Source organism: Macrobrachium rosenbergii, chromosome 15, assembly GCF_040412425.1.
Source record: "Macrobrachium rosenbergii isolate ZJJX-2024 chromosome 15, ASM4041242v1, whole genome shotgun sequence".
NCBI lineage: Eukaryota > Metazoa > Arthropoda > Malacostraca > Decapoda > Palaemonidae > Macrobrachium > Macrobrachium rosenbergii.
The window spans coordinates 41,053,242-41,075,120 of record NC_089755.1 but is presented as its reverse complement, the minus strand read 5'-3'; the positions used below and the strand labels follow the sequence as shown (position 1 = coordinate 41,075,120).

The following is a 21,879-nucleotide window of genomic DNA, read 5'->3' as shown; positions in this document are numbered from 1 at the left end:
GATGGGTATTTTATCATAACAAAGGTTATGATTTTATCGATGATTTCGGCGGTTTATAATATGCGGTTCATCGTTTTCTATATAATGCACAAGTATATAACAAACGGAAGCCACCGAGGCTATTTTGAATTGAATTGAACTGAATATAGAATTTAGGGCAAAGGCCAAGCACTGGGGCCAATGAGGTCATCCAGTGCTGAAATGGAAATTGACAGTAGAAGGTTTGAAAGGCGTAACAGGAGGAAGACCTCGCAGTTGCACTATGAATCAGTTGTTAGGAGAGGGTGGAAAGTAAGATGGAAGAATTAATATGGGAGGATGCAGTAAAGGAACGAAAGGGAGTTGCAGCTGGGGCCAGAAGGCACGCTGCAGAAACCTAACAAATGTCTACAGTGCACCACATGAGGTACACTGACGGCACTAACCCCCTACTGGGCACTGAGGTTATTTTTATCACGACGAAAGTTGTGGCTTTTATCGATCATTTCATCGCCTTCTATATAAACTACACAAGTATCTACCAAACAGTAACACCGCCACCAGACAATGGCGAGTCACTTCAAGAAGGATATAATGAATTTAATGACATAATTAAATCACAAGTCACGTTGACCGCAGCTCAGGAATGAATGAGCAAGCGCCAACAACACGCGCCGGCAGACACCGCGGCCCGTCACAACCTTTGTCATGGTAAAAATAACCCCAGTGGCTTCCAGCAGCTTTCAAGGTCACAGCTTCGCTCCAGAAGGGTATTATAGTGCTGGAGGGGACTTACTGTTATAATTACAATTATAGCAATTGAGAAAAGTTTCACATAAACGTGAATAAAATCCATTACAATTTTCTTGCATTCTAATATGATACAGTTAATAATACAACCTGGAATGTCTGAGAACTTGTTAAATTCTCTCTTTTCCTTCCTTTTTTAAGGCACAGTTGTGGTTTTCTTTCTCCATCTTAATTACTTACAATGAATTTGTATTTTTATGGGCACGACGAAAAGGTCATGGACTTATACAGAATCTACAGGACAGTTTCCAAAAAAGAAGCAAAGAAATACAAGAGGAACAAAAGTGAAATGGCTGAATACCAGAACTGTCCTGGAAATCTTAGAATAACTGGAATTGGAACATAAAACTTAGACCAAAGGCCAAGTGCTGGGACCTCTGAGGTCATTCAACGCTGAAAGGGATATTGAAAGTAAAGGAGGTTTTAAAGGTGCTACAGGAGGAAAACCTCGCAGTTACACTATGAAACAACTGTTAGGAGAGGGTGGAAAGTAAGATGTTAGAAAGAGAATATGAACGGACGTACAGTGAAAGGAATAACAGGATTGCAACTAGCGGCCGAAGGGACGCCGCAAAGTACCTTAAGTAATGCCTACAGTGTACTGCGTGAGGAGCACTGATGGCACTATCCCCTACCCCCTCTCCCCCATGGGGTGGAAGTCTTGGAGGAGAAGTTATCTTCTATACAGGTGAGAGAAAGGAGGAAAAATCAAGACCTATAGTTTCAGACTCACCCTGGCCACCTGCGGTGATTGGCAGTCTGCCATCATAGCATAATAATTGCAATACGCGTTCATGCATGGTGCATATCTAATGCGGTGAATGAACTGAAAATATAAAAATTGGCACCGGTCTTAGCACTGCTGAAGAGGTACGTCTGAGGGAATACTTGTAGGTTTACAGAGCATCTCCAGAAGCAAATATTACAAGGAACAAGATCAGTCGCCATTTATTTATTCATTGCTGAAGACCGGTGAGGCAGAAACCACTGGAACCATGTAAATAAAGGAAAATGAAAAAGAATTTAAATTAAGCCGGAAGTAAGCCATTGACCCTCCTCTTGAAGGATGGAACTAAAATATAATTGGACCCAAAAGCCAAGCGCTGGGACCTATGAGGTCATTCAGCGCTGAAAGGGAAATTGAGAGTAAGAGGGTTTAAAAGGTGCAACAGGATGAAAACCTCGCAGTTGCACTGTGAAACAATTGTTAGAAAGAGTGGAAAGTCATATGGAAGAAAGAGAATGCGAACGGAGGTACAAGAAAAGAATGAAGAGGTTGCAGCTAAGAGGGCCGAGAGACGCTGCAAAGAACCTAAGTAATGCCTGGTTCACCATGTAGGTGCACTGACAGCGCTGCACCCCCCCCTCCCTCCCCCTTGGCTCTTGAGAAGCATAAAACGACAGTATTCAGTGCGTCGGAAAAACTCGGCTAAAATGTCCATTTCTAGCTTAAACCAACAAATACTTATAAATTGTCCTCAGACGTTTAAAATCCCCAGTAGCTGAACCAGTTGATATCACACCCGCTTGTCTCGTCCCGGTCAGGTCACGTGATCTTTGTGGTCCATCTCGTTAAAATATGATACGTTCCAGGACTTCGTCTGGAACCTCAATCGAGTGACTCATCACCATCTTCAAGTACAAGTACGAGTAGCAGCAACTCTCTCTCTCTCTCTCTCTCTCTGTGAAACTGTGGCCAGAAAATGTGAAAAACAATTAAAAGAAAACCTATATCTCTATCATAATTTCATGAGCAACTTGTCAATAACGCACAATAAACAATAATGACAATAATATAGAAAATATCTTATTGTTGTTGACATTACCGATATAAAATCAATTCTGCATAAACAAACAATTGTTTGTTGCATATGTAAGATGATGAAGATTTACGATTTATCTAAATGACTAACTTCATTCTCTGGGTACTAGATTACAGACTCTGTTATTCAAAGTGTTAAGCAGAGCTAACTTGCAATATGTGGGCCTTTTTCAGCTTCAGTTTTGAAAGTCTTGTCTCAGCTTGTATCCCCGAATCTGTAATCTCCGTGTTCAGAAGCTAATTACTTGTGGAAACAGCAATATCCTTATTTGTGTAATAACCCATTTTATGTATTTTTAAGCTCCTCACATGAAACACGTATGAAGCAAAGCTAACTTATATTTTGTGGGCCTTTTTCAGCTTCAGTTCTGAAATTCTTATCTCATTCTGTGTGTCCCGAATCTGTAATCTCTATGTTTAGAAGTTAACTGTGGAAGCAGTACTAGTAATAATATTTCTTGGTGTAATAACCTGCATTATGTACTTTTGATGCTCCAAAATATAAAATAAAAAAAAGCTATACCAAAATTGAAATACAGACAGTACTAGTAATAATCGGTCTTTGTGTCATAAGCTGCTTTATGTATTTTCGATGCTCCTCATATGAAATAAAAAAAAGCAACACAAAAATTGGAAATTCAAGGACGCAAGCATACAACAAGTCCACAGAAAAGAACCCTTATACAACGACACCCTTGCCATAACAAAGAACACCTCTTTTAAAATTCCTTACCGTACTTGTGTACCACTACCAGCTGAATTAAAATCCCCGTGGCTTTGGGTTTAAAAATAACCACTACCTCACCCGTTACAGTGATCTATAAAGGTTTCGTCAAGATGGCTGCCATAAGACCAATTTAATTTAGCAATGAACGAGTACAGGTTGCGCACCTGCAATTATACTCTCAGGTCATTTATCAAAGAGATTGTATCAAACGGGGTCACTGGGTTCAAAAATTTCTCTTATGGAAAATAAAGTCGTGAATGATGAGATTTTATAGTAAGGCTCTGGCAACTTGCCTTTGGTTTCTATGTCTTATCTTATTCACAACCAGTCAGGCTTCTTACACTGTTTACTGATCGCATGTTTTCCCAATTAATACAAAGGGTTTCTTTGAAGGCAAAATTTTTCGCCACAATGTAAGTTTCTTCATTTTATTTTAATGCCTCAAACCACAAAGAAAGAAACTAAAAACACCAAATTGACAAATTCCTTTCAGACATTTATATCAAGTCTAGAATTAGTAATCTAGAAAATAATCAGCAATTTCTGTGAATATAAATATCAAGTTCTCATTTAGTCAGAAAGGACGAGTACTGTGAGTCAAAATAGTTTATCACCATAGATAAAATTGCCTGGTTCGACGTAACCAAAATAAAGAATACGATTTCAGAAAACCTCTCTCTCTCTCTCTCTCTCTCTCTCTCTCTCTCTCTCTCTCTCTCTCTCTCTCTTTCGATTACAAGCAAACAATAGAGTCGTGATAAAACTGGGGATGTAACTGAAGAGCAACATTTAGAAATTCTATAGTAGAAAAATATCGAACATACTACGCGAACTGAAATAGAAAGAGAGAGAGAGAGAGAGAGAGAGAGAGAGAGAGAGAGAGAGAGAGAGAGAGAGAGAGAGAGAGAAGGGTGGCGTGATGAAACTTCATAATCATCCACACTTGTGGTTCCGGATAAAATTTGGGGTTGGTAATCAAAACCCAAAGATAACTTGACAGAAATAAAGATAATACAAAAAAATAAAGGCAGCTTTTCATTGAAGTAAATAACAAATCCCAATATTTGACGCTGGTTAATATGAACATCCGAAGGAAGTACTTCTTCGCCAAGGATAATGGCAAGTATTCCCACACTTAGAGAGAGAGAGAGAGAGAGAGAGAGAGAGAGAGAGAGAGAGAGAGAGAGAGAGAGAGAGAGAGAGAGAGAGGCACGCACGGCAGAGGTAGAAGAGAGAGGAAGAAATGTTACCCAGGGGAGGCACAGATAAAAGAGAGAGAGAGAGAGAGAGAGAGGGAGAGAGAGAGAGAGAGAGAGTGAGGAGAATGTTATAGAGAGAGAGGCACAGTGGGAGAAAGAGTTATAGAGGGGAGGCTGAGAGAGAGAGAGAGAGAGAGAGAGAGAGAGAGAGAGAGAGAGAGAGAGAGAGAGCTACACATCATCTTCCCCACCTCGCTCTTGCAAAACCAACCAACCTACTTAACTCCATTAGTTCCAAGCTCATCCCCTCCGTACGCCCAACTCCGCCCACCCTCCCGAATTTCTTCCTCCAAATGTGGGTGGTGGGTGTCACTAAACTCCCCACTGACCGCAGTCCACCTCTTGGAGATCACTACTTGCGAGTGTAAATTGAGGTAACCAGTTTTAAAGGGCTTGCGGGTCACGATATTGCGCCCCTCCCCACCCTGCCCCCTCGCCCTCGCTCTGCCTCACCTCCTCTCTCTCTCTCTCTCTCTCTCTCTCTCTCTCTCTCTCTCTCTTTTTACTTGTCCTCCACCTGCAAATCCTCCTCTCTCTACCTATGTCTTTCTATGTCTCTTTCCCTCTCTGTACCTTGTCCCCACTCTACCATCCTTCTCTCCTCTCCTCTCTCTCTCTCTCTCTCTCTCTCTCTCTCTCTCTCTCTCTCTCTTTACTTGTCCTCCACCTACTGCAATCCTCCTCTCTCTACCTATGTCTTCTCTATGTCTCTTTCCCTCTCTGTACTTGTCCCCACCTACTCTACCATCCTTCTCTCTCTCTCTCTCTCTCTCTCTCTCTCTCTCTCTCTCTCTCTCTCTCTCTCCCTTTTACTTGTCCTCCACCTACTGTAATCCTCCTCTCTCTGCCTATGTCTTCTCTATGTCTTTCTCTCTCTCTGTACTTGTCCCCACCTACTCTACCATCCTTCTCTCTCCCTCTCTTTCTCTCTACTTGTCCCCACCTACTAAAAAAATACCATCTCTCTCTCTCTCTCTCTCTCTCTCTCTCTCTCTCTCTCTCTCTCTCTCTCTCTCTCTACTTGTCCCCATCTACTATAAAAAATGCCATCCCTCTCTCTCTCTCACTATGCCCTCTCTCTCCTTCTCTCTCTCTCTCTACTTGTCCCCACCTACTATAAAAAATACCATCCCCCTCTCTCTCTCTCTCTCTCTCTACTTGTCCCCACCTACTATAAAAAATACCATCCCTCTCTCTCTCTCTCTCTCTCTCTCTCTCTCTCTCTCTCTCTCTCTCTCTCTCTCTCTCTTGTCCCCATCTACTATAAAATGCCATCCTCTCTCTCTCTCTCTCTCTCTCTCTCTCTCTCTCTCTCTCTCTCTCTCTCTCTGCCCTTGTCCCACCTACTATAAAAAACATCCCTCTCTCTCTCACTATGCCTCCTCTCTCTCTTTCCTCTCTCTCTCTCTCTCTCTCTCTCTCTCTCTCTCTCTCTCTCTCTCTCTCTCTCTAAAAATCCCACCTATTAGAAAAATGCCATCAAGTCTCTCTCTCTCTTTCTCTCTCTCTCTCTCTCTCTCTCTACTTGTCCCCACCTACTAGAAAAAATACCATCTCTCTCTCTCTCCACTTGTCCTTCTCTTCCCTCTCTCTCTACACTATGTCCCCCACCTTCTACCATCCATCTTTCGCTACCTATGCCTTCTCCCCCACCCTCTCTCTCTCTCTCTCTCCTCTCTCTCTCTCTCTCTCTCTCTCTCTCTTCTTTTTCTTTTTCTCTCTCTTTCTCTCACTGCCCATGCCTTCGCCCATTTCCTTCTTCACCTCTTCTCGCTCCTCCCTGGGATTTTTCATGGGGAAAAACAACTTTATTTTGCTACTTTTAACAACAATAAATCGTGATCCCTCACTGCATCCTATCCCTTTTAGTTTTCTGTAAAAGAAAACTATTGAGATGGCTATTTGTCTGTCCGCCCTCAGATCTTAAAAACTACTGAGGCTAGAGGGCTGCAAATTGGTATGTAGATCATCCACCCTCCAATAATCAAACATACCAAATTACAGCCCTCTAGCCTTAGTAGTGTTTTTTATTTTATCTAAGATTAAATTTACTTATGATCGTGTGTCTGGCAACGCTATAGGACAGGCCACCACCGGGCCGTGGCTGAAACCTCGGTGCATTTTTCCTTGTTTATTTTATTGTAATAAAAAGACGACGATCAGAGTTTAGGAGAAAATATCGAAGAAATCATCTAAACAATAATAGGAACAAATCTGAAATTCACCAACCTACCTCCCTATAATTTATACATCATGGCTCTTCTTAATTTTGTGAGACGGGGCTTTGAAAGACAGGTATCAAGACTCGGATTAAGACGAGTGATTTCTAGTATCACCTAAAGAGAGAGGGGATACAATCAGATAAGAGTGGGTACAAACAAACGGTATCACATATTTTTCCACCTCGTTCCATCGCGAGGAAGATTTTTAAAATTTGGATTGACTGATTGATTGATTTATGGTTGCTAAAACTGGCGTTGCAACATTTAGGTTATTAACACCGTAATAAAATTTAAAATTGGATGCAACGCTCTATCTTGGTGTGACGATTCATGTACAAGGAAATGTCATGAACAAAAAAAAAAAACTTTTAAGATAAATTGCGTCATTCATCCATGTGGAATTACCAAAACTTCGCTATAGCTTTCTGTAGAAACTTACCGAAAAAAGTTTACAATTTGAAAACCAAAAATGAAGAATAACGCAGCAAAGCATTAGTGAACCAGATAGAAATCCTTCATAGGCCTATCGTGTCTATAATATCCATCCTTCATCAGCTGATAATAAGACACTCAATTAACCATCAACACGAAGCAGATTTCGTCCAGATTAGGTATCTGTGGCTGTTCTTCCCGGTATCTAAAAGGCCTTTGAAATTATCCTATTAAACTTCGAAGGGAGAAATCCAAATGGAATTTGTTTTACAAATATGACGAGGCGGTTACTTGTAATCCTAGCAAATTTATCGTTAATGTTTCCGAACGTTTGTTTTAATAGTACAGGAATATTTAACATGTACAGGAAAAGATTACGACATACCACTGCCAGAACTGTTGCTTAAATGGTGGCCGGTGACAATAATTACAAGCCAATCTACAATCTGCAGTCTGCAATCTTTTTACATCAGTTTGTGAGTGTGTTCGATGTGGTATCCTTATCACTAAAGGTTGGGGATGAAGGAAACACCGAGATATCAAAAGTAGGTTCTTAATGTCTGGTGGACTTAACAAATTCACAGAGGTGCAAATTGTGAGCTTACAAGAAAAACAGAGCGGTCCCGTGTGGCAAAACATTACTGCCAGACGGACAAGGTTTGGTTATTACATATCGTACAGTATAATGTGAATAACATAAATTTAATACATTAGGGAGGTATGTAAATGGACATGAAATCAAAAGAACGAAATACATAATGCATATAAAGGTTCATATGTCATACTGATTATGTCTTTCATATACCTACAGTTTGCACATTCCAGGAAGAGAATACATACGTCACACACACACACACACACACACACACGCAAGCGCGCGCGCAGACAAACGGACACTCAAAATATACAAGTATTTGTATTTTTCGAGCAAATATCCCAAAAACATTCTTCTTTTTCTTAAAAGGAAAATTTTTTACCCAGTATCCAAAAACGTTTGGAATTCCGCGACAGCAGAACACGCTACTGACGGTCGTAATGATTTTCCGATTTATCTGAAAAACTATAAGGTGACGGAAAAACAAAAAATGACTCAGGAATGAAAACCAGTTTTAAAGAGGTGGAATAAGGGAAGAGGAAAATCGTCGAAAACGGTGTAACAGCGAATGGGCACTTAAAAACATAAAACCATTGCTCTGTAGGACAGAAAAGAACCAGTTTCCAATGGATTAAAATCAGCCGGTGAATATTTCTTTGGAGGGAACCTTTTCTACTTTCCGTCTTTCTTGGCTCTGTTTTGGGGAATTGAGAGAGAGAGAGAGAGAGAGAGAGAGAGAGAGAGAGAGAGAGAGAGAGAGAGAGAGAGAGAGAGAGAGGGCACAGATTTAGAGAGAGAGAGAGAGAGAGAGAGAGAGAGAGAGAGAGAGAGAGAGAGACAGGCCACAGATAAAAAGGGAAAAGGGAAAGGAAGAAATGAAAGAGAGAGAGAAGAGAGAGAGAGAGAGAGAGAGAGAGAGAGAGAGAGTGGCACAGATGAATGAGAGAGAGAGAGAGAGAGAGAGAGAGAGAGAGAGAGAGAGAGAGAGAGAGAGACCACAGGTAAAAGAGAAGGAAAGGAAGAAATGAGAGAGAGAGAGAGAGAGAGAGAGAGAGAGAGAGAGAGAGAGAGAGAGAGAGAGAGAGAGACCACAGATAAAAAGGGAGAAAAGAAGAAATGAGAGAGAGAGAGAGAGAGAGAGAGAGAGAGAGAGAGAGAGAGAGAGAGGGCAAGATGAAAAAGGAGAAGGAAAGGAAGAAGTGAAGAGAGAGAGAGAGAGAGAGAGGAGAGAGAGAGAGAGAGAGAGAGAGAGAGAGAGAGAGAGACCACAGATAAAAGGGGAGAAGAAAAGAGAGAGAGAGAGAGAGAGAGAGAGAGAGAGAGAGAGAGAGAGAGAGAGAGAGAGAGAGAGAGAGAGAGAAGTTTTTCCACTTTGCCATGTCAGTTACCCAGCCTAATTACCATCAGAGATGGCGTATTTTCGTCACAGCAAGAGAAGAGGAACCATGACACGCAGTTTACAAAGCAAAAAGTTATAAACAGGTTAAAGGATAATAAATGTCGGGCGCAGCTCAGTGCTGCTCTCCTAATCTCTAGTGGATTTTATTTTTATTTTACAGAAACTAGTTTGCATTTGCGTCACGATAACCCCCAAAAAAAAAAAAAAAAATTATCCTTCCCCTCAAGAAAAACAAAATTTAATTCATTTTATTATCTAAATAAAGTTTGAGGAGCAGCTTAACATTGATATGCAAACAGTGTCTCCAAATATGTAGTCATATTTTTACGAAGTGAAATGAAGATAGAGAGTTAAATATGCGAACTAATTCAGTTAGTACATACATCCATATTCATATATATACATACATACATACATACATACATACATGCACACATACATATACATACATATATATATATATATATATATATATATATATGCTATATATATATATGTATAATATATATATATATCAACTCATTTAGAACAAAAACGCAACTCAAAAACACATTTACTTTGATACCAGCAGATAGCCCGTTCTTTATTCCATATTATGGTAAAAACGTCTTATCTCTTTGTTCCATATTGTGGTAAAAACGTCTTATTTGTATTTGTAATACTAACCGCTAGACGGCATGACATGTCACTATTACACGAGAGAGTATAGGGAGTTTTAAACTTTAAATTACTTCTCTGAAAATGGCAATTTCTGAGTTATGTCACTCTTCTGGGGAGCGATGAAATGAGTTATAAATATATATATATATATATATATATATATATATATATATATATATATATATATATATATATATATATATATATATGTGTGTGTGTGTATATAAATATATATGTGTGTATATATATATATAAACACACACACATATATATATGTGTATGTATATGTATGTATGTGTGCGTGTGTGCGTTCCTTGATATTCACGAGGCAACATCTCAACCGGAACTCATAACGACAAACCTTAGCCCTTACTATTTCTCTACGCAACTGATTACGTCATAAACAGATAAATAAATCAATCAGCTCTCAATATTTAAAATTCCTGTCGACAATTTCGCCTGTCGAAATCAAAATGAGATACAGATCTCCCTACCTCCACTTCCGTTGATACTCGTAATATTATAAAGTATCAACATCTAATTAAGATATATGAAAAAACTTGTGAGATAAGCAACGGAGGTACCGTTGTCTCTTATGAGATAATCAAAAGTGAATTATTTCTGAGATCTGTCAATAAATACAATTCACTCTTGTGAGAAGGAAGGAGGTTGAGGGAGAAGAAAGAGGGAGAGAGGGAGGAAGAGGGAGGAGGGAGTGACAATAGGTAGGGAGTGAGAAAGGTAAGAAGAAGAGGGAGGAAGAGAGGGAATAAGAAGAGGGAGGAAGAGAGGGAGAGACGGAAAGGAGGGAGGGAGGGAGTGAAAGACTTAGGGGGAGAGGAAGGAAGGAGGGAAGAAGAGGGAGGGAGAAGAGGAGGAGAGGGACACAGAAAGGGAAGAAGTGAGAGGGGGAGAAGAGGGAAGGAGAGAGGGAGGGAGACAGAGGGAGGTGAGGGAGGTAGAAGAGGTGGGGAGAGAAGAAAGGAGAAAGGGAGATGGGAGGAAGAGAGGGATAGAGAAGGGAGGGAGAAAGGAAAAAGAGGGGGAGAGAAAATGAGAGGAAGAGAGAATGAGAGAGAGAGAGAGAGAGAGAGAGAGAGAGAGAGGAAAGGAGGTAGGGAAAGGAAGGCACAGAAGCGAAATAGGGAGAAGGGAGAGGAAGAAAATGAGAGAGAGGGAGAAAGAAGAGAGAGAGAGGGAGGAAGAAGAAGCGAATGTTACCGCCACTCGCGATGCATATTTTCGACAACAGTCTCCGTTTATGGAGAAAACGTGATTTTCTCCCGGAATCTTTTGCCAGTAAAATATGGTTTACTTTCTCTCATGCAAAAAAGCAACAAACAAAAAAAGGGAAAAAATCTGTTAAAAATGTCTGAACGAAACCAATTTACAACCGACGCATAAGGGCTCTATCTTACACTGCAAGTAGGAATTTCATGTTCTCTCTCTCTCTCTCTCTCTCTCTCTCTCTCTCTCTCTCTCAAGGCCCCTACATTTCTTCAACTCTCTCTCTCTCTCTCTCACGGCCTGCTCTACATTTTCTCACATCTCTCTCTCTCTCTCTCTCTCTCTCTCTACAGCCCCTTTCTCTACATTTTCTTTTCCTCTCTCTCTCTCTCTCTCTCTGTCTCTCTCTCTTCATTTTCTTTTTATGCATATTTTAATGCTTTCTATTCTTTTAAAGCCAATTTTAAAACATAACATTTTGTTTTGCTTACTTCTGGATATCAGTTATTTTTCTAACTTCAATAGCAATAAAAAACACACGAATTAAGTCAGTTAACATTAGTAACTAAAGATAACGATGTTTAATCCCAAATAATATGAAGACTAAATTTATTTTAAATGAATGAGTTTCTTAAACTCTTCAAACAATTCAAATGCTTTCAGTAATCACTGCTGAAAATTGGAAAGTAGATGCAAATTGACATTAACGAATGAAATAAGTTTTGAGACTCCCTCCGGAATTTGTTCGTTGAAGCAAAAGTAAACAAGTAATAAATGAGCCGAAGTTTCTTCGGCGCAATCGAGTTTTCCGTACAGCGCATAATCAAGGCCATCGAAAAGAGATTTAGCTTTCGGTGGTCTCGGTATAGTGTTGTATGAGCCGCGCGGCCCATGAAAATTTAACCACGGCCCGGTGGTGGCTTGTCCTGTATCGCTGCCAGAAGCACGATTGTGGCTAACTTTAACCTTAAATAAAATAAAAACTACTGATGCTAAACGTCTGCAATTTGGTATGTTTGATGACTGGGGGGTGGATGATCAACATAGCAATTTGCAGCCTTCTAGCCTCGGTAGTGTTTAAGATCTGAGGGCGGACAAAAAAAGTGCGGACAGGGAAACTGCGGACGGACAGACAGAAAACTAAAAGCAACTCCGATTAACGAGAGAAGCGACACAAAAAACAAATCAATAAATAAAAGCAAAACACACCTGAAAAATTATTCGAGACTTTTTTCAAAATTTGCTTCACACAAAGTTATATAGATGAAATAAAAGTAAGACATAGTCATGGAAATAAAAGAGTGAAGTGGAATGACAAAAAACAAATTAATAAAGTTTTGCATTAAATATTATACCCCGGAAATAAAAGCAAAACAAACACGAAAATAAAAGAACGAAGTAGGTCTTCATTCCAAGATTACCTCCAAGAACACACAAACGTAAATGATAGCAGCAACAAAAAGCCCTTCTTTTTATTATGAGAATTCAATGAAGAGACAAATACTGGTTTAATAAAAGCAAAACAACAACGAAAATAAAAGAGCAAAGTGTACCCTCATTCCAAGATTACCTCCAACACTACATAAACGTAAATAATAGGAAAACCGACAAAAATTCTTTTATTTCGAGTTTGAGAATTCAAAGGCTAAGAAAACTAATTGGTGAAATACAAGCTAAACAAACATGAAAATAAAAGACGGAAGTGGAGACTCATTACAAGATTACCTCCAACAAACATAAAACATAAATAACAGAAAACCAACAAAAATTCTTTTATTTTATTTCACTTCCTTTTTGAGAAACCAGCGGCGAGAAAGCCCCCACCAACGCCGTCTGTCTCCGTCGTTGCCAAACCGATGTAAATATCCCGGCCAGTGACAAGAATGACGTCGGCCGCGAGTCGACTTCACTCCAGTAAGGAGCTATGGAGGTTTTCGGCCAACCCGATGCCGCGCTGGCTTCTTCTCCTAAATCTACCTGGTCGACGTTCATTACACTTTCATGGTGCGAGTGACGAAACAGAATCGGAAATGGGAGACATAACTTTCCCGGTGCGCAAAGAACAAGAGAGAGAGTTATAGAGAGAGAGAGAGAGGAAGAGGAAGAGAGAGAATATGCAGATTTGTGGAAGTAATTGGAAAAAGAGTGAGAGAGGAAGAGAGGTACAGATAAGTTAGCAGATGACTAAGTAGAGAAGATGACCTGACAGAGATAGATTTTGTATAAGGAGAGTTAAAGAGAGAGACAGAGAGAGATGCAGTAGAGAAAGAGAGAGAGAGAGAGAGGAGAGAGAGAGAGAGAGAGTTAAGGTGCGTTGAGAGGAAATAGGAAATGCAGATTTAGAGAAGTAATGGAGAGAGAGAGAGAGAGAGAGAGAGAGAGAGAGAGATGATTCAGTGTAAGACAAGAGAGACAGAGATGTATCCAGTAAGAGAGAGAAGATTCTAGATGACAGTGAGAGATGTATTAGTAGAGGAGAGAGAGAGAGAGAGAGAGAGAGATAATGAAAAAATTAGCATACAAGCTCGTTCTATCGTCCTTACTAACATAAAAGTATTTAGCAACTTACACTGCAAAGGAAAAATGAAAAAATGTACTTGGCAGTAAATCCCATGTTTTATACTATGCTCTACATAACAAAGCTTTGACAACCAGACCGGTATTTCGTGAGTTTAATTTTATTTTCAACCTGAAAACTACGAAAAATATCCGCTACTAGACAAATTTCACAAACTGGAAGGCTACAGTTGTACACTACAGCAAAAAAAAAAAAAAAAGGAAACCTAAAATTTCATTATTATTTGCTTACAAAATGTCTTTTTGTTTAATCTAAGCGATTATTAAAACTCTTACTTGTTAGTATGAAAAAAAGTTATAAAACCCTTCTTTATCAAAAGATATCGGAAATCTTAAAGCCACTCTTACATTACTGATGAAAGTATACTTCCAAATCAAGAATATCCATGTAAAGTGTTAAGTTACACTTAACACTTTACTTATAAGGTGATAAGAACGCGATGCTTTATCAAACCAAATCAATGCAAATTATGAAAATTATGAAGTAGCTTAATACGACGGAACTTCTATAGTGACACGAACATAAGGGAAATTCAGGTCACCCCTCCACAAAAATACCTGCCACTACAAAAAACCTAAAGTGGAGGAATATACTTCATACAAAGGAAATTGCAAGACGATATAAAATGCAGAGTCGAATACTCGAGGAAATTACAAGAAGATATAAAATGTGAGGTCGAATATTCGAGGAAATTACAAGATATAAAATGCAGAGTCCAATACTCGAGGAAATTACAATATATAAAATGTCGAGTCGAATTAAATTACAAAACGATATAAAACATAGAGTCGAATACTCAAACAAATTACAAGACGATATAAAATATATAAAGTCGAATACTCAAGGAAATTACTAGACAATATAAAATGTAGGATCGACTACTCGAAAATTACTAGACGATATAAAATGTAGGGTTGAATACCCAAAGGAAATTACAGATAAAAAAAAATGAAATACAAGACGGTATAAAATACAGAGGTCGAATACTCAAAGAAATTACAACAAGACAATAAAATGTAGAGTCGAATACTCGAGGAAATTACTAGACGATATAAAATGTATAGTGTCGAACACTCACCTCGACGATAGCCACCACAGAAGTCGGAGGGATGATGGTAGGAGTCATGAAGGGTCCTGCCACGATCCCCGAGGACGAGGAGAGAGACACGGGCGTCGTGTAGGTGCCATTGGAGGCCGTCTGGTAGGTGCCACTCGGCGCCGAAGTGTAAGTGGCGCTCGGCGCTACCGCGTAGGTAGGAGCGAGGGCGGGAGTGCCCGGCCTCGTCGGACCTGGGGTGGGCGTGGGAGTGGATAATGGAGAGGGCATGGGCGTGGGTAGAGGAGAGGGGAGGGGCGTGGGAGGGTAATCACCGGGGTTAAGCGGTGGGCGTCGGAAGCAAGCGCCGTCGGGTAGGTCATCGTAGGTCACACCTGGAAAGAGAAAAGGAATTTAATATTTTGTCTTGAGAGAAAGGAATAAAATACCTAATTACTGGAAAAATACATTGAGATTTTACTAATAATCATCTCTTGCCTTAAGAATACGGAATAAACACCTAACGTACTGGAATTTACTGAAAAATATTTTAAGGTTTTATCAAAATAATCATCTCTTGCTTTAAGAATATGGAATAAAATGCCTAATGTACTAGAGTTTATTGAAAAAATAATCTAAGATTTTATTAAAAAAATCAACTCTTGTCTTAAGAGAAAGGAATAAAATACCTAATGTATTGGAGGTCACTGGAAAATAATTTAAAATTTTATTTTAAAAATTATCTCTTGTCTTAAGAGAGGGAATAAGATACTTAATGTACTGGAAAAAATACATTAACATTATTTTTACAAATTCTCTTTTGTCTTAAAGAAAACGGAACAAAATACCTAACATACTGAAGTATTTATGACGAGGGAACCAGCAATCTCGCTGACCACCCCACATGCAAAATTTGGGTTTAGTGAGGTGTGTGTATGTGTGGGAATGGTGCCATGAAAAAGAGAAGGGGGTGGGGAGGGAGGGAGGAATTAGTTTAACAAGAGGCGTGGCTAATTAGCAGTAAGATAAGAAACATTTGGAGCTTTCGTCATGCAACTTCAAAAGCTTTGAGAGAACGGGGCAGAAAAAAATCCCCATATTTGGAAGGTTTTTAATTTTGGTGGGCGATTTATATGGAAATATATTTTAACTGGGAGCGATATTTCCTAACTAAGCAATCAATCTATATGTACAACCACATACATACATACACACACACATATATACATTACATTTGCATATATATACATTACAGACACACACACATATATATATGTGTGTGTGTATATATATATATGTATACAATATATATATATATATATATATATATATATATATATATATATATATATATATATATATATATATATATATATATATACATATATATATATATATATATATATATATATATATATATATATATATATATATATATATATATATATTACATACATCTACAATCATACACATCCATACTCAAGAAATTCTCTTGGTAAATTTCAATGTCATCACTGTACAATGCAGAAGTGAAAGATTTTTTTACATAGCCAATGGCACTTCTGAGACAAAGACGAAATCTTTCCTAAAAAGACCATGAAAAACCTCAGAGGAATGAACTTCAATCATTTTCATATATTACAAACGGAAAAAAGAAAAAAAAAACATTAATGAGTGTAGTAAAGGTGCAGCAAAGTTTCGTAAGGCGGTTCCCACCTAAAAATATACAGAGATATTTCAAGACAGCTCTCGTATCAAAAGGTCAGTGACTATAAAGTCGCATCTACCACGACTAGTGGTTGAACTGCAAAGGGATATTCAAGATCACTTCGGCTTTTGGGGGTTAAAGCGATGTTGTTCAATATAAGCCTGAGGGTCTAAAATTGCCTGAACACACGAGAGGGAAGCAAAATTATGGTTGCTATTAATGTTATTCAGAAAACACTCATAGCAGCATGAGTCGTAATTAGAGACAACATAAATCCACAGGAAAGTAATTGTATAAATTTATCTAAAAAGTGCAACGTAGAGGCAGCTTTCGAGAATTTGTTCAATTGTACAGATTCTCCAAGCTTTCTTTGTAGTTTTACTCTCTAAATATAACTGTATGCAATTACTTAACTGTGGACTTCTATTCTCTATTCATTTATTTATTTATTTATTTATTTATTTATTTATTTATTTATTTATTCATCTATCTATCTATCTATCTATCTATCTATCTATCTATCTATCTATCTATCTATTTATTTATTTATTTATTTATCTATTTATTTATTTATTTAGTTATTAATTATTTAATAATTAATTAATTAATTAATTATTTTATTTACTTATTATTATTATTATTATTATTATTATTATTATTATTATTATTATTATTATTATTATTATTATTTCAACCTGTGAACTTGTATCACCAACAGTACCAGTACATGCGCGTAGACATTTGGCACAGTTATACAAACAAACACACATGCGTACAAACGCACTCACGCAACAAAACCAAAGGATGCTCACAATAATTAAAGAGATATGCGCGTTTGTTCCTCAGCCAAGTCATCAAAAAAGCATAGAGGCAAAGCTCCGACGCTTAGAATAATGATGATGAATACCCAAAAGCTCGAGACGATTAAGCAAACGTTTGGATTGCAAGAGCAAGAATGCAGAGTGCAAATGCTTCACTTGCACGGGAATGGTTAGTTCTTCGTGCAAGGATATCGAGCTGGGAAAACGAGATTACAGAGATTTATGAAAACCAGGTGCTCGGAGATGTTCGTTCTTTTATCGAGTGGCGTTGTTGCATTATGAAGAACTGACCAGGCATGCAAGGCTGCATGTTGCACGTTGCAGCTTTTAAAACACCAGGCAGAAATCGCTGCCGATGGTATTTAGGTGGTAGCTTTTGAAACACCCGGCAGAAAACGTGGTCGATGACACTCAGGTGGTTTCCATCAAGGAAATTAATTTTTCAACGAGGCAAATCAACATTTGGCTTGAATAACAGAAGAACAGAACAGAGGGAACAAGAATAAAAGATAAAATAAGAGATTACAGTTCTAAAGGTCTGAAGGCCTGTTCGATGCGCCCGTTGAGAGCCATCTTTCGTCTAGATAAGTAACAAACAAATACACGATAGTTCTAATTAGCTTCTGTAATGTTGTGTACCCAGCAAAATATAGATGAATAGAATACAGGATTTAGGCCAAAGACCAAGCGTTGGGACCTATGAGGTCATTCAGCGCTGAAAGGAAAACCTCACAGTTACGCTATGAATCAACTGTTAGAAGAGATTGAAAAGTAAGATGGAAGAAAGAGATTATGAACGAAGGTACAGTAAAAGGAATGAAAGGGGTTGCAGCAGCTAGGGGCCGAAGGAACGCTGCAAAGAACCTTAAGTAATGCCTACAGTGCACAGCATAGGGTGCACTGAGGGCACTACCCAACTACAGGACAGCAAAATATGCAACTTTCGAAGAAAGAGAGAATCCAAAACACAACTTTCTTCCATCAGAATCTTGACAAAGTTGCAAAGAAATATCAGATCGACCACCAATGCCGAATGGAAATTTTTCCATTTGTCGCATATTTACCAAATTGTCTTCCAACTAAAACCGAAAGAGAACATTTTTGTCAATACCTGTGACAAAGAGTTCTGTTAACTCAATAGTCTGGTAAAACTACTCTTTAAAAAATAAAGGAACTGCAGAAATGCAATATCAGTTATATCTCAATGTCGCCTGTCTTAATCCACTCTTTCAAAAACAAAGGCACTGCAGAAATATAATACCAATTTTATCTAAATGTCACCTGTCTTAATCTACCCTTTCAAAAATAAAGGAACTGCAGAAATGTAATACCAGTTATATCTCAATGTCGCCTGTCTTAATCTAGTCTTTCAAAAATAAAGGAACTGCAGAAATGTAATACCAGTTATATCTCAATGTCGTCTGTCTTAATCTACTCTTTCAAAAATAAAGGAACTGCAGAAATGTAATACCAGTTATACCTCAATGTCGCCTGTCTTAATCTACTCTTTCAAAAATAAAGGAACTGCAGAAATGTAATACCAGTTATATCTCAATGTCGTCTGTCTTAATCTACTCTTTCAAAAATAAAGGAACTGCAGAAATGTAATACCAGTTATATCTCAATGCCGCCTGTCTTAATCTACTCTTAAAAAATAAAGGAACTGCAGAAATGTAATACCAGTTATATCTCAATGCCGCCTGTCTTAATCTACTCTTTTCAAAAATAAAGGAACTGCAGAAATGTAATACCAGTTATATCTCAATGCCGCCTGTCTTAATCTACTCTTTCAAAAATAAAGGAACTGCAGAAATGTAATACCAGTTATATCTCAATGCCGCCTGTCTTAATCTACTCTTTCAAAAATAAAGGAACTGCAGAAATGTAATACCAGTTATATCTCAATGCCGCCTGTCTTAATCTACTCTTTCAAAAATAAAGGAACTGCAGAAATGTAATACCAGTTATATCTCAAAGTCGCCTGTCTTACTCCACTCTTAAAAAATAAATGAACTGCAGAAATGTAATACCAGTTATATCTCAATGTCGCCTGTCTTAATCTACTCTTAAAAAAATAAAGGAACTGTAGAAATGTAATACCAGTTATATCTCAATGTCGCCTGTCTTAATCTACTCTTTCAAAAATAAAGGAACTGCAGAAATTGTCTTAATCTACTCTTTCAAAAATAAAAAAATATCTCAAGCCTGTCTTAATCTACTTTCAAAAATAAAGGAACTGTAGAAATGTAATACCAGTTATATCTCAATGTCGCCTGTCTTAATCTACTCTTTCAAAAATAAAGGAACTGCAGAAATGTAATACCAGTTATATCTCAATGCCGCCTGTCTTAATCTACTCTTTCAAAAATAAAGGAACTGCAGAAATGTAATACCAGTTATATCTCAATGCCGCCTGTCTTAATCCACTCTTAAAAAATAAAGGAACTGCAGAAATGTAATACCAGTTTTATCTCAAGGTCACCTGTCTTAAACTACTCTTTAAAAAAATAAAGGAACTGCAGAAATGTAATACTAGTTATATCTCAGTGTCGCCTGTCTTAATCTACTCTAAAAAATAAAGGAACTGCAGAAATGTAATACCAGTTATATCTCAATGTCGCCTGTCTTAATCCACTCTTAAAAAAATAAAGGAACTGCAGAAATGTAATACCAGTTTTATCTCAACGTCACCTGTCTTAATCCACTCTTAAAAAAATAAAGGAACTGCAGAAATGTAATACTAGTTATATCTCAATGTCGCCTGTCTTAATCTACTCTTTAAAAAATAAAGGAACTGCAGAAATGTAATACCAGTTATATCTCAATGCCGCCTGTCTTAATCTACTCTTTCAAAAATAAAGGAACTGAAGAAATGTAATACCAGTTATACCTCAATGTCGCCTGTCTTAATCTACTCTTTCAAAAATAAAGGAACTGCAGAAATGTAATACCAGTTATATCTCAAAGTCGCCTGTCTTACTCCACTCTTAAAAAAATAAAGGAACTGCAGAAATGTAATACCAGTTTTATCTCAATGTCGCCTGTCTTAATCTACCTTTCAAAAATAAAGGAACTCAGAAATTAATCCAGTTATATCTCAAAAACTCTTTCAAAAATAAAGGAACTGCAGAAATGTAATACCAGTTATATCTCAATGTCGCCTGTCTTAATCTACTCTTTCAAAAATAAAGGAACTGAAGAAATGTAATACCAGTTATATCTCAAAGTCGCCTGTCTTACTCCACTCTTAAAAAAATAAATGAACTGCAGAAATGTAATACCAGTTATATCTCAATGTCGCCTGTCTTAATCTACTCTTTCAAAAATAAAGGAACTGAAGAAATGTAATACCAGTTATATCTCAAAGTCGCCTGTCTTAATCCACTCTTAAAAAATAAAGGAACTGCAGAAATGTAATACCAGTTATATCTCAACCTGTCTTAATCTACTCTTTCAAAAATAAAGGAACTGCAGAAATGTAATACCAGTTATATCTCAATGTCGCCTGTCTTAATCCACTCTTAAAAAAATAAAGGAACTGCAGAAATGTAATACCAGTTATATCTCAATGTCGCCTGTCTTAATCCACTCTTAAAAAAATAAAGGAACTGCAGAAATGTAATACCAGTTTTATCTCAACGTCACCTGTCTTAAACTACTCTTTAAAAAATAAAGGCACCGCAGAAATGTAATACCAGTTATATCTCAATGCCGCCTGTCTTAATCCACTCTTAAAAAATAAAGGAACTGCAGAAATGTAATACCAGTTATATCTCAATGTCGTCTGTCTTAATCTACTCTTTAAAAAAAAAAAAGGAACTGCAGAAATGTAATACCAGTTATGTCTCAATGCCGCCTGTCTTAATCCACTCTTAAAAAAATAAAGGAACTGCAGAAATGTAATACCAGTTTTATCTCAACGTCACCTGTCTTAATCTACTCTTTAAAAAATAAAGGAACTGCAGAAATGTAATACCAGTTATATCTCAATGCCGCCTGTATTAAAACTTTCTCACGAAATGCAATAAGTGCGGTCTTAGACAACTTATATTCCCACAATAAATTATCTTTACGTAGAAAATTGCAGTGCCGCTAAGTTGTTCAAGCTAAATTTATGTCACGTAAAATTGCCAAAATATTTGCAACGTCTGGGAATATTCACGAAAGTTCATATCTGCCAAGTGCTCTCGTTCAGTGATGACCTTGTAGCCTGACAAGGTCTGACGTATCTGACCTCGCACTGCGGCGAAGCCGATCGCGTGAAATTTACGGTCGGTCGACGGTCTAGACGACCGCCGGCGGTCGGTCCATCACCTTTCCGGTCGATGCTTTAGGTAACTGGTTATTACTTTCACCGACAAAGTCGGACGTGCAGGTTCTGCATTCAAGCACACGCATTTGTTTATTTATAACGAGAAGCCTTAAAAAGTTAAAAATGGGTTTCAATGAATTTTTGTTAAATTATGGGTTATGGGCCAAGGAATAGTTTATCAATTTGAGGGTGAATACAAATCAAGACGTGATTATAATATTATTATTATTATTATTATTATTATTATTATTATTATTATTATTATTATTATTATGGGCGAAGAAATCCACAG

The 21,879-nt window shown here is 37.8% G+C and overlaps 1 protein-coding gene across 4 annotated transcripts in view; it reads right to left on the bottom strand.

Moving 5' to 3' along the window:
• The window catches only part of LOC136846590 (EGFR adapter protein-like), a 1,014,562-nt gene that overhangs the window by 837,733 nt on the left and 154,950 nt on the right, over positions 1 to 21,879 (bottom strand). For all 4 annotated transcript variants that reach the window (XM_067117457.1, XM_067117459.1, XM_067117456.1 and 1 more), the window contains one exon: positions 14,789 to 15,141. In XM_067117457.1, the coding sequence (XP_066973558.1) occupies positions 14,789 to 15,141 (353 nt within the window). The remainder of the gene's footprint in view (positions 1 to 14,788; positions 15,142 to 21,879) is intronic.